The sequence below is a fragment of the Saccopteryx bilineata genome, chromosome 3 (genome assembly GCF_036850765.1).
Source record: "Saccopteryx bilineata isolate mSacBil1 chromosome 3, mSacBil1_pri_phased_curated, whole genome shotgun sequence".
Taxonomy (NCBI): Eukaryota; Metazoa; Chordata; class Mammalia; order Chiroptera; family Emballonuridae; genus Saccopteryx; species Saccopteryx bilineata.
Genome location: NC_089492.1, coordinates 249494823 through 249508489, shown reverse-complemented (window position 1 = coordinate 249508489; position 13667 = coordinate 249494823). Strand labels below are relative to the sequence as shown.

Here is a 13667-nt window from a genome sequence, read left to right as displayed (position 1 = left end):
CATCAACTCCCATATGTGCCTTGACCAGGCAAGCCCAGGGTTTTGAACCAGCGACCTCAGTGTTCCAGGTCGACGCTTTATCCCACTGCGCCACCACAGGTCAGGCAGTGTTTCTTCTTTTTTTTCTTCCACACAAGCCTTGAATCCCAGGTTAAGATGCTCAGTCTTTAAGGTTCTACCAGAACTGACACTATCCAAATCTTGTCCATGTCAGTAGGACAAGACTGAAAAGGTTTGATGATGGAGAGAAAAGGAATACCACTCAGAGCTTTGACCTGAATTGTTGGACAGTAGTGCAATTCACAAAGCCAAAAAATTGATATATAGACAAAGCCCAGAAAGCTGGAAATAGGGACTGGAGTTATTCATAGTGATCTAACCCTGAATTGACAATGTTTGGGTAACTGGATGTGTAGAATTAAAACATCGCCCAAGGAGTGTGTGCATATGCAGGAAAAGCCAATGACAGATTCACAGGCAGCATTCAGAAAGAATGAAAAGAGGTCTAAAGATGCAGAAGGACTGAAAACTGTTCATGAGCATCGGTAGTCAAGAAAGTGTCACTAGAAAAGTTCTGTTTACCTGTACTTACCTTTCCTCCTTTAAAAATGGAAAAGTGATTGAATGACCTCCTGCAGCTCTGATCCCAGCAAGAATTGTAAATACCAACTGCTACACAAGATGGACCCAGTTTCTTAGGAAGCTATATCTGGTCACAGGATTCACATTCTGCTGCTTGCTATTGAGCTGAATGGTTTTTGCAGCAATATTAGAGCATTTGGGCATCATATTCAAGATTTCAAATTCTTCAGTGATTCTTCTGAAGATACTTCAGCTAATAAAAGCTGTCCATCAGAGAGCTATTATGATTTATCATACAACTATATATGTCTACTTTTAAATGTTAAGCCTGACCAGGCGGTGGCGCAGTGGATAGAGCATTGGACTGGGATGTGGAGGACCCAGGTTCGAGACCACGAGGTTGCCAGCTTGAGCGGGGGCTCATCAGGTTTGAGCAAAGCTCACCAGCTTGGACCCAAGGTCGCTGGCTCAAGCAAGGGGTTACTCGGTCTGCTGAAGGCCTGCGGTCAAGGCACATATGGGAAAGCAATCAATGAACAACTAAAGTGCCACAACGAAAAACTGATTGATGCTTCTCATCTCTCTCCGTTCCTGTCTGTGCCTATCTATCCCTCTGTCTCAAAAAAAAAAGTTAAATATAAGCACCTTTATCTATAGTACATCTGTTATAGAGTCCTAGCAGTGATTTATTACCAGTGATCTATGTGCAGAAAGATGTCTTTTGGCTAAATAACCAACCAAATCATCATCCAGTATATTGTTAAAATATTTTAAAATGTAGAATGTTCATCTTTAAAAACCCCAACAAGGCTCTGGCCAGCTGGCTCAGTGGTAGCGCAATGGCCTGGCATGTGGAAGCTCCGGGTTTGCTTTCTGGTTACGGCACACCCGTCTGCTTCTCCACCCTTCCCCCCTTCTATCTATCTCTTCCCCTCCTGCAGCCACGGCTCCACTGGAACAAAGCTGGCCCAGGCGCTGAGGATGGCTCCAGTTGCAATGGAATGACGGCCCAGATGAGCAAAGCATCACCCCCTAGTGGGCTTGCCGGGTGGATCCCGGTCGGGCACATGCGGGAGTCTGTCTCTGATTCAGAAAAATACAAGGAAAAAAAAAACCCAACAAATTTTAGTAACAGAAGTAAACCTCCTCAAACATGAACTATAAACTTAAAGCATACTTATTAGGCATGTGGGGAAATCTGGACCAAACTGGGGAATCAGCCAACCTATACAAAGAAGTCGATTGTTTCTATTCTTGTCAATACAAAGAACTATAAGTGGGACATGATGAGCATCTGTGGAGATATCATTTTGATAAAGGTTTGGAGAAGAGATGGAGCTTAAGGATATACCTTGCTGAAGGGCCATTTTTGTCATCTAATGCAGTGGTCCCTAACCCCCCGGTACCGGTCCGCAGAGAAAGAATAAATAACTTACATTATTTCCGTTTTACTTATATTTAAGTCTGAACAATGTTTTATTTTTAAAAAATGACCAGATTCCCTGTTACATCCGTCTAAGACTCACTCTTGATGCTTGTCTTGGTCATGTGATACATTTATCCGTCCCACCCTAAAGGCTGGTCCGTGAAAATATTTTCTGACATTAAACCGGTCCATGGCCCAAAAAGGGTTGGGGACCACTGATCTAATGCACTACCTAGCTAGCCTAGTAAGTGAAGCCTTGGAAGTGTAGCTTTAGAACTTTTTGACTTTGGCCTATAAAACACATTATATAACTGTGTGTGTGTGCACGCGCCCACTATTGAAAAAAATTTCAAGGAAAATTCTTATTCTTTATGCAAAATGCATTCTGATGTCTCCTATATAGTTTTGTATCAGTTTTTAATGTTCGGAGCAAACCACTGAATTGATTTCACTTCCACAATTTGAATTGTATACTCATAATAGCTACCATGGGGCACACTGACTTTTTAATACTAATAAAATAGAGCCCTGGCCAGTTGGCTCAGCGGTAGAGCGTCGGCCTAGCGTGCGGAGGACCCGGGTGTGATTCCCGGCCAGGGCACACAGGAGAAGTGCCCATTTGCTTCTCCACCCCTCCGCTGCGCCTTCCTCTCTGTCTCTCTCTTCCCCTCCCGCAGCCAAGGCTCCATTGGAGCAAAGATGGCCCAGGCGCTGGGGATGGCTCTGTGGCCTCTGCCCCAGGCACTAGAGTGGCTCTGGTTGCAACATGGCGACGCCCAGGATGGGCAGAGCATCGCCCCCTGGTGGGCAGAGCGTCGCCCCATGGTGGGTGTGCCGGGTGGATCCCGGTCGGGCGCATGCGGGAGTCTGTCTGACTGTCTCTCCCTGTTTCCAGCTTCAGAAAAATGCAAAAAGAAAGAAAAAAAAATACTAATAAAATAGAGAAATGTGTTCTCAGAGGCAGAGGAAATAATGGATTTGGTACAAAGCTTTTAATATAACAACCCAACTTAAAACTCATTTCCCCTAGTCCCTGTTATTTTCAGCAGACTAACCTAAATTTAAATAAGGATAAATCAGAAAAGGCCTGGCTGGGCAGTGGCACAGTGGATAGAGCGTTGGACTGGGAAGCAGAAGACCCAGGTTTGAGACCCTGAGGTCGCCAGCTTGAGCCCAAGGTTGCTGGCTCAAGCAAGGGGTTACTCAGTCTGCTGAAGGCCCATGGTCAAGGCATGAATGAGAACGCAATCAATGAACAATTAAGGTGTTGCAATGTGCAACGAAAAACTAATGATTGATGCTTCTCATCTCCGTTCCTGTCTGTCTGTCCCTGTCTATCCCTCTGTCTCTGTAAAAAAAAAAAAAAAAAGTAAAAAAATCAGAAAAGAAGGATCATCGGTGCTAGCCACTACCCCAAAAAGTTTAAAGAAACATTCTCTACAGACTCAAAAATGATGTATCAAAGTGATCTGTTTTGTTTTTTTGTGTTGTTTTTCCTTACAGAGACAGAGAAGAGTGATAGATAGGGACAGACAGAGAAGCATCATTGCAACCAAAACCTTAGTTCATTGATTGCTTTCTCATATGTTCCTTGACGGTGGGGCTACAGCAGACCGAGTAACCTCTTGCTCAAGCCAGCGACCCTGGGTCCAAGCTGGTGAACTTTGCTCAAACCAGATGAGCCTGTGCTCAAGCTGGCGACCTCAGGGTCTCGAACCTGGGTCCTTCGCATCCCAGTCCGACGCTCCATCCATTGCGCCACTGCCTGGTCAGGCCCAAAGTGATCTGTTTTTTAAGATGCAAATATATATACAAGTTCAAAGAAGAAATTAAAAATTGAAAATAGGTTTGGTGGAATATAAAATGAAAAATGTGAAAAATGGTCAACAAAATACAAACAGAAGGCATTAAGAAAATAAGCTGCAATTAAAAATGCAAAATAAAATCTAGAGATAATATGCATAATTGACTTTCCTGATTAAAACTGAGCAGGTTCAAGTTTTAAAAATTCAAATAGAGGCCCTGACAGTTTGGCTCAGTGGTAGAGAGTCAGCCCAGTGTATGGATGTCATGGATTCGAGCCCTGGTCAAGGCACACATGAGAAGGGACCACCATGAAGCCTCTGCCTCAGGCACTAAAAATAGCTCAGTTGCAAGCATCAGCCCATGATGGCGGTTGTCCAGTGGATCCTGGTCAGGGAGCATGAGGTAATCTGTCTCCCCTTCTCTCACTTGAAAAATAAATTTTTTTCAAATAGAAAAATTTCCTTAAGCAATAAAAAGCAATCTATCAAGAAATATCTTGACGAATTTAAGAGGTAGTGAATATCCTAGAGCCCTGGTTGGCAAACTGCGGCTCATGAGTCACATGTGGTTCTTTGGCCTCTTGAGTGTGGCTCTTCCACAAAACACCACGTGCGGGCACTATCTCGATAAGGAATGTACCTACCTATATAGTTTAACTTTTAAAAATTTGGCTTCAAAAGAAATTTCAGCCTGACCTGTGGTGGCGCAGTGGATAAAGCCTCAACCAGGAAACGCTGAAGTTGCCAGTTCAAAACCCTGGGCTTGCCTGGTCAAGGCACATATGGGAGTTGATGCTTCCTGCTCCTCCCCCTTCTCTCTCTCTCCTCTCTATAATGAATAAATAAAAAATCTTAAAATGTAAAGAACACTTGTTAAAAAAAAAATTTTGCCTGACCAGGTGGTGGCGCAGTGGATAGAGCGTCGGACTGGGATGCGGAAGGACCCAGGTTCGAGACCCCGAGGTCACCAGCTTGAGCACGGGCTCATCTGGCTTGAGCAAAGAGCTCACCAGCTTGGACCCAAGGTCGCTGGCTCCAGCAGGGGGTTACTCGGTCTGCTGAAGGCCCACGGTCAAGGCACATGTGAGAAAGCAATCAATGAACAACTAAGAAGTCGCAACGTGCAACGAGAAACTGATGATTGATGCTTCTCATCTCTCTCCGTTCCTGTCTATCTCTGCCTCTGTAAAAAAAAAAAAAAAAAAAAAAAAAAAATTTCAATCGTACTGTTGATATTTGGCTCTGTTGACTAATGAGTTTGCCGACTACTGTCCTAGAATATGTGTGTGTCTGGGCGCGTGCACAGGTGGTGGTGGTGGTGGGGTATCAAGGTCTCATCTTACAGCATACCTCATGAGGCAGAGTATGCCAGGAATTTTCTATCCAACCCAAGTTTTTAAAATATAAAGGGAGGAGACATTCTCAAGTATGCAAAAACTTAAGTCACTTGGGAAAAAACTGTTCATGCAATTAACCCAACAATAAATGAATTAAAGATGGGAAAAAAAATAAGAGGAATGGTAGTAAAAAGTTTTATAAACTTTCAATGAAAATGAGAAATTGTAAGATTCAAATTGAATATCTGATCATTGTCTACACAGGAATAATAAGTAGAGGAGGAACTCAAAAATGTGCTAGTTTCATTTTTTTTATAACAGCAGTCATATACTTTCTCTAACTAAAATACACATGACACTAGAAAAAAATGTTTCTAGCCTCTAATGGTTTCTAAACTTGTCCTCAATTTTCAGAGGAAATTTAGAACTTGATTCTCTTGTAGAAAATTTTAAAGTTGCGCATTTCTTCTTTTCCTCTGGATAAATCCAAGTAAATTTGCTCTATTTATTAAATACAGCATATGAACCCATTTTTCTAAAACTTTGTATACATATATTTAAGGGAAATGGTTGGGATAAATGAAATTCACCAGATAATAGTATATATTTATTTCTGGTTGATGGGCTTTTGACTGCTTTATTCAATGCTCACTTTCTTTTTTCCTTCTTAATAAACATTTAAATTATCCTTTACAAGGAAAAAAGTGATTTACTTGGAGGTTGAAGCTTTTTTATAAGCTTACCAACACATATATTGTGGCTGGAAATGCAAACTGGTAACCACTTTTCTGGATGGTAATTTGGCAGGATGTCACAGAAACCTTGGAATTTTTATCCTTTTTACCTAATAATCCCATTTATAGGAATTCACAATATAAAAACATATATAAAAATAGTTTTATCCCAGAAATAAAACTAGACCATTTACACCATATACAAAAGTAAACTCAAAATGGATTAAAGACAGAAATTTAAACCATAAAACTCCTAGAAGAAAACATAGGCAACAAACTTTTGAACATTGGTCTTAGCAATATTTTTCTGGATATGTCTCCTAAGGCCAACAAAAGCAAAAATGAACATATGTGACTACATCAAAAAAGCTTTTGCACTGCAAAAGAAACCAACAAAAAAGCAATCTACTGATCTGGAGAAATTATTTGCAAATGACATATCCAATAAAGGGTTAATATCCAAACTATATAAAGAACTCATACAGTTTGGCATCAAAAAAACAATCATCAAAAATGGACAGAGGATAGGAATAGACATTCCTCCAAAGAGGACATACAGGTAGGTGGTGAACAGACATGAAAAGATGCTCAACACCACTGATCATCAGGGCAATGCAAATCAAAACCACAATGCTATATCACTTCATACTTGTCAGAATGGCTATTATCAATAAATCAACAAGTGCTGGCGAGGATGTGGAGAAATGGGAACCTTTGTGCACTGTTAGTGAGATTGTTCATTGGTGCACCCATTATGTAATATAACATAAAGGTTCCTCAAAAATTTTAAAATAGAGGTACCATATGACCTAGCAATTCTACTTCACTTCTGGGTATTTATCTGAAAAAACTCCAAAACATTAATTAAAAACGTGTACCCCTATTTCATTGCAGCATTATTTACAATAAGCAGATATGAAAGTACCCTAAGTGTTAGATGAATGGATAAAGAAGATGTAGTACATACAATAGAATTTTTTACTTAGCCATAAAAAAGAATAAAATATTTCCATTTGGGTCATCATGGATGGACCTAGAGGATATTATGCAAAGAGAAAGAAGTCAGAAGAGAAAGACAAATACCATACAATTTCATTTATACGTGGAAGCTAAAAAACAAAATAACCATACACTCAAGAAAAACAAACTCATAGATACAGATAACAAACTGAGGGTTGCCAGATGGGAGGGGATGTTAAGGAAAATGGGTGAAAAAAGTGGAAGGAATTAAGAAATACAAATTGCCAATTATAAAAATAATCACAGAGATATAAAGTACAGCATAGGAAATATAGTCAGTAATACTGTAATAACTACATATGTATGGTGCCAGGTGGGTACTAGATTTATAGTGATCACTTCATATGGTATATAAATGTCTAATCACTATGTTGCACACCTGAAACTAATATAATACTGTATGTCAACTGTATTTGAAAAATAAATTGAAAAAAATAGCTTTACCTCACCATTTTACATACATTTTTAATATGAGAATAGTAAAAATGTCCATTTTAGGCAACTGAACAAATAAATTACATAGTACATCATTAATATTCATATTTTTGAATAATATTTAATGCAAGGGAAAATATTAATGTCTCCATGTCATTAAACACTATTCAAAAAACATTTCAAAACTGTATAATCTTAAGAGTGCATGTGTGTTCTCTGCATAAGGTTGAAAAATTTTTTCCCTTTTCAATTGCTCTATTATAATATGAATAAAAACTTATATTTACAACTTCTATAAAAAGTTCACAAACTTACAAACTGAGCTACTACTGTATAAATTACAAACTAAGAGTCTTCTAATTTTCAGTTAGGAATAGTTTTGCCAGTTATTGAACACTCGCAATCACTGAAGGAGGGACAAGTGAGATGCTGAAAATTACTACACAGTATATAACATTGTCATAAAAGTAAAACGTACATACTGGGGTTTATTGACCCTTAAATTCTTTTTGTCAGGTCATGTGTTGCTTTCCTTCAGGAAAGAAGGCTGGGCTGGAGGCAGTCTCTTGTTGCAGATTGTTTTCCTTTAAGTGAAAATTTCTACTATATACAAAAGTAGAACAAATTGAACACCTCATACACCTCATAACATGTTCTCTAAGACTTGAAAAAGAGATAAGATACTTGAACACTAACTTAAAAAAAAACCTCTTGAACGCTCCAAGTCACATTTTAACACAAAAGCATATGGTTGGGTCAGGTATCTCATTAACAAATAAGTTAACTCCACCACTTTGTAGGATTCTGAAGGAGGCCAAAGCTTTAATATGAAAAACTAACAGTAAATACACCTGAGCTTAACATTTAATAAATACCTTTTCAGAGCTGTAAATATGGCAGGAAAGCCCTCAACCTCCTGCAATAGATTTCGAGCATCTTCCATGTTAGAAAATATGGCAAAAGCCCAGGTAGTCTCCTATTTTAAGTAATGCATATCTGAGGAAGCAGAACAAAGACAATATACTCACTGTCCATAAAATACATTTGATTTTTACTTATTCTGCACATTTCCAAAGAAATCTATAGCATCATTTAGCCTAAAATCCCTGGTAAATAAATCTCTTTAAGGGATTTAGACAAAATCAGTTTACTTCAACATATTAGTGCCAAAAACAGCTAAGGGATCTACCACCAATGACACATATTTGAATTCCAGCTATAATCATTGACCACAAGGATTACTGATAAACACCATCCTGGCAAGTGTGCTTTTCAGGTAGTAGGATAGGACTCAGAACGGACAGTCTAACTAGTGTTCCTCAGTCATAAGAATTACTTTCCTTTCACATTTCAGTATCAGTGTTTAAAAACTCTTTCAAAAGATCTGTTTAATTTTATTCCTAACATGTTTAAGTGTGCTACCTTTGAAATTCACTTTATTTTGCATCTCAGTTTTCTCAATGATAAAATGGAGACATTTGCTTCTGTCAACAGCATATAGGTGTTGTGAAGATCCAATAAAATAAGAGACGTGAAAAGATCCTGGATTTTTAAAACTATGTGAGCTAGAATACTCCATTCAGTGAGAGTAAAACAGGTCTCTGGATTATATTTCCATAATCTAAACAACCAGATGAATTAATCAAATTTGACCCTTGTCAAAAAGATTTATTAACTTAAAATAGAATTACTTCAAATACAGATAAAAGCAACTTTCTGTTCAAGTTTGCATATTTTCAATATACAAGAATGTAAAAGAAAAAAAATTCTGAATATTCATGTTGTAGTTTTATTTTATTTTTTTTTTTACCTTTTAAAAAGTTTTTGGCACTACAAGGTTCTGTAAAGAATAGAAGTGACAAATTTAAAACACATGAAAGTCTTTCCTAATTCTTAAGAACAATATATATAAAGTCTGAAGCAACCAAAGTATGAATACAGCTAATAGAAAATAAAGAATGTACTTTTTTAAATTCTCTCTTTATACAATTCATCAAGGTTAAACAAAACATAAAATTCCCTTAAAAATAGGGTAATAAAATAGATGAAATTTGTATCACTCAATTTGGTGATACCAGTAAAAACTATAGTTCATATTTATATACAAATAATACAGTTCTTAAAAACAGTCTTAGAATTTAAATAAGCTATCTAAACGTGTTAAAATTTTAAATCAGGACCTGATTTGTTTTGCTTTCCATTAAATGTCACTTTTTCTGCTGAATGTAACTGACATTGAGGTACGGATACCCTTGAGACAGCAGGATTGGCTGGTTGCTGTGCATCGGTAGACCAGCTGAAAGAAAATGGACTCGCATTACTCCGACACGTTTCCTCTTGGTGGGTGGGGACAACGCTCTCTACATCGACGTGTGGCACATCTGTCTGTTGGACACAACACAGACAGGAAACTGAAAGGCTTGTGCCTATTTATCTGATAACCCCTTAGAATTACTTTGTAGCTACTGTCTTCTATTTATACAGTAAAGAGGTGATGAAGCATGTCAAACATTTGATAGGGTAAAGGAGGAGAGAAGGGAAATGTGGATATGTGAAAGCAAAGAGAGGAGACAAAAGAGAGATGGAGGGGAGGAATCAAGAGGAAGAAACCCACCAAGGGCTCTACCCCCTGAAACTGTTTGTATGACAAATAGTAACTTTCCTCAGCCCTAGTTCTTTGCTCAGAATAAGAAAGCAGTCATAGTCATGGTTCTCCTTATCTATGATACAAGAAAGCCCCAGCAGTAAATGGATAGTTTAAGAAGGCCGAATGTATCAAAACTGACGGTCATATCAGGAGTTTCCCCTTAAAATCATCATTTCATTCAGTCACCATTTCCTAAGTCTATTTCTTTAATTTCTTGAACTCCTAAATTTAACTGTAATAACTCTGACTCTATTTATTTATTTTTGTATTTTTCTGAAGTGAGGAGCAGGGAGGCAGAGAGACAGACTCCTGCATGTGCCTGAACGGGATCCACCTGGCAAGCCCACTAGGGGGCGATGCTCCATTGCAACCAGAGCCATTCCAGAGCCTGAGGTGGAGGCCATGGAGCCATCCTTAGCACCCAGGACAACTTTGCTCCAATGGAGCCTTGGCTGTGGGAGGGGAAGAGAAAGAGAGAGAGAGAGAGAGAGAGAGAGAGAGAGAGAGAGAAAGGAAAGGGGAAGAGTGGAGAAGCAGACAGGCGCTTCTCCTGTGTGGTCTGGCCGGGAATCAACCTGGGTCATCTACATGACTATTGTTTTAATTAGATTAACCAAAAGCTGAAAGCCAGACTCAGACATTCCCTATTTGACTTGAGATACCTCTGAGGCAGTAAGCTAGATAAATGCTACAAGGTTCCTTGGCATTTTCCTTAATTTGCAATATTCATTACTTAGATTAAAGCCATTATTGGTCATCAATACCAACAGAATATAGTGAGTTATAACATCATTCAAATTTTAGTTTTACTACACAAATTCTGACTGTGTTACTACTTGACTCAACTTCTATTATATCCTGACTTATTAAACTGAGTCCAAACTCTTTCATGATGTGGCCTCAGCCTACCATCTCTAGTCTCATCACCTATATATACAACTTTCCCACTTACCTCATCCTCTAATCCTATTCTCATCCTCTAATCCTATTATTTTCTCTTTCTCTTTCTTCCTCATGTCAGGCAGAACATATAGAGACTGCAAGTATTATTGCCTCAGCTAAAAATACTCCTTTCCTCTAATCTGTAGAAAATCTCTAAGAAAAAACATCCTGTATCTCAAGGCTAGTTCAAATGCAAAAATATTGTATATTTTGATCCCTAGTGTCCATATCCTGCTCTCTCTGCTCGGGCAACATTAACTGATTCCTCTGAGCGCCTACTCTCATCTACTTTACATGTCTGGCTCTCCTAATAAAATATGTATTAAGTATGACAGTTTTATTTAATTCTTTCTTAAGCAACTAGCACCTAGCAGTCTGACACACAGCATGCCCTTTCAATACATGTTTACTAAATGCATGAATTTTCACTCCCAGATCCTGGCCTTCACAAAGGCTCTTTGTCCCAGAACAAAACCCACCCAGCCTGTTAACAAATTTGTAAGCAAATGGTACCTTGAGTATAGAAAGGTTTGTTGGGCTGAAATCTGGCATTTCCCTGATGCACGAAGTTTTGATGCAAACCATAAGGCCACGAAGATGGGACAAGAGGAAAATGGGGACGTGGTGCATGTTCCCAAGGAATTGGAGGATTTAGTCCTGGAAAGCCTGGCTCTGCATTTCAATAAGAAAAGACATATTTTAAAATGTCAGTTTGTTCACTCATATAATCCTGCATTCCATAGAGATTTGAGTACCTATGACTGGCCAAAAACTATGCTAAATGCAGAGAATACAACAACAAAAATTTTTTTTTAAAGAATCAAACCCTGTAATTGTGCTCAAACTATTCATACAGGAGACATACAACAATATATGGTCACTACTACAACAGGTCAATGGGAAATGTTCCAAAGAGGGGGCTAACCAAGTTGTATAAGGATAAAGGTTTTCCTAAGATGACTGACTAAATTTGAGTTTTAAGTTCAAGGAACAAGTTAGTTAGGCAAAATGGGGAAAGGAGGGCATTTTAGACAAAAGGAATAGCATGTATAAGAGCCAAAAAGCAGAAAAGTACATCAAGTTTGGGAAGCTTCAAAAACCCATTAACTAAACAGAAATATGAATAAAGGAAGTGATAGCAGAAAAGGCTGGAGGGGTAAATAGGATCTATACTTCAAAAAACCTAAGCACATCATTAAGGAGCTCACATTTTATCCTAAAAGACAATGCCAACTACCCTAGAATTAATTATATCTTGGCCTAGAAAAGTTGAGGCACTGTGGAATAATGGTTGACAACTAGGAGCTTTGGAACCAAACAGATCTAAGTTCAAATCCCAGTTCTAAAAATTACCAATTTTCAATTATGAACCTCAGGTTGTTGTGAGGATTAAATTAGATAACAAAAATAAAAGTGGCTTGTACAAGTTCTGGTATATAAGTAGGACTCAAAAAAGATGAATCTTATTCTTCCTATGCCAAACTACCTCCATTAACCTACTTCCCATTAAGATGATCTTTAAGTGCAGTACCCCCTGAATCTTCTGGATCATTTGTGGCAGTTTTTCTCATTCAGAGTCACAATATGGCAGGAAATAATCTGAAAGACACTGCCCTTATTCATTAAACATCCTACCAGGAATTCAAATTAGGAGACTTAAACAGGGAGGAGTAGGGAGCAAGAAAAATAAATTCATACTAGCCACATTTTCTGTCTATTCAGAAGTAACCAGGAAAACAAAGCCACTGATTTACCACCATGTTCTGGCATTTCTGCTCAGCAAAAAACATTATGTGTATTGTTCCAAAAGAGGTCAGAGATACCTCCTCTACCAGTGCTCTGAGGAATATCATACTTTTATATAAAATTATCACTAAAATTTTTGAAAATTGATAAAGGGAAGGAACCAATCTTTTCATCTATATTTCCTATACTAACTATATTTCAAGCTAACAATTTATAAGGAAAGTTCTTTAAAAAAATGCTTTATTGCCTGACCAGGCAGTGGCGCAGTGGATAGAATGTCAGACTGGGATGCGGAAGACCCAGGTTTGAGACCCCGAGGTCTCCAGCTTGAGTGCGGGCTCATCTGGTTTGAGCAAAAGCTCACTGGCTTGAGCCCTAGGTCGCTGGCTCGATCAAAGGGTTACTTGGTCTGCTGAAGGCCCGCGGTCAAGGCATATATGAGAAAGCAATCAATGAACAACTAAGGTATTGCAACACGCAACGAAAAACTAATGATTGATGCTTCTCATCTCTCTGTTCCTGTCTGTCTGTCCCTGTCTATCCCTCTCTCTGACTGTCTCTTTAAAAAGACCCAAAAAACCATCTTTATATGCTGATTTTAGCAAGGAAAGGTGGGGAAAAGGAAGAAATAGGAGGGCAAGGGAGAGAGAGAGAGAGAAAGTGAGAGAGAAACATCGATTTTATCAATTCACTGCTCCACTTATCTACGCATTCACTGGTTAATTCCTATGTGTGCCCTGACCAGGGATCAAACCTGCAACCTTGGTGTATTGGGCTGACAATCTGACCAACTTAGCAACCCAGCCAGGGCCAGGAAAAGTTCTTCTTTATAAAAGAATAGTAAATAGAAAAATCATTTTACAACCACTAGTGAAATAATGGATATCAGCGATAATAATTAATGGTGGCTAAGACTATTATGTAAAAATTAATAAATTTTATAATAAATAGAATAGGCTGAGATCACCTAACTCATTGATCAATCTTAAGTCA

At 38.5% G+C, this 13667-nt stretch overlaps 1 protein-coding gene across 10 annotated transcripts in view; it reads right to left on the bottom strand.

The window, feature by feature from the left end:
- Positions 1–7414: 7414 nt before the first annotated feature.
- TUT4 (terminal uridylyl transferase 4) overlaps positions 7415–13667 on the bottom strand; it is a 123368-nt gene continuing 117115 nt past the window's right edge. For 4 of the 10 annotated variants that reach the window (XM_066269179.1, XM_066269182.1, XM_066269184.1 and 1 more), the window contains exons 30-31: positions 11442–11600; positions 8347–9635 (exon numbers count right to left, since the gene is read on the bottom strand). In XM_066269179.1, coding sequence (XP_066125276.1) covers positions 9547–9635; positions 11442–11600 — 248 coding nt within the window. In that variant the 3' untranslated portion in view covers positions 8347–9546. The other 6 variants (XM_066269186.1, XM_066269187.1, XM_066269188.1 and 3 more) reach the window with 3 other exon arrangements.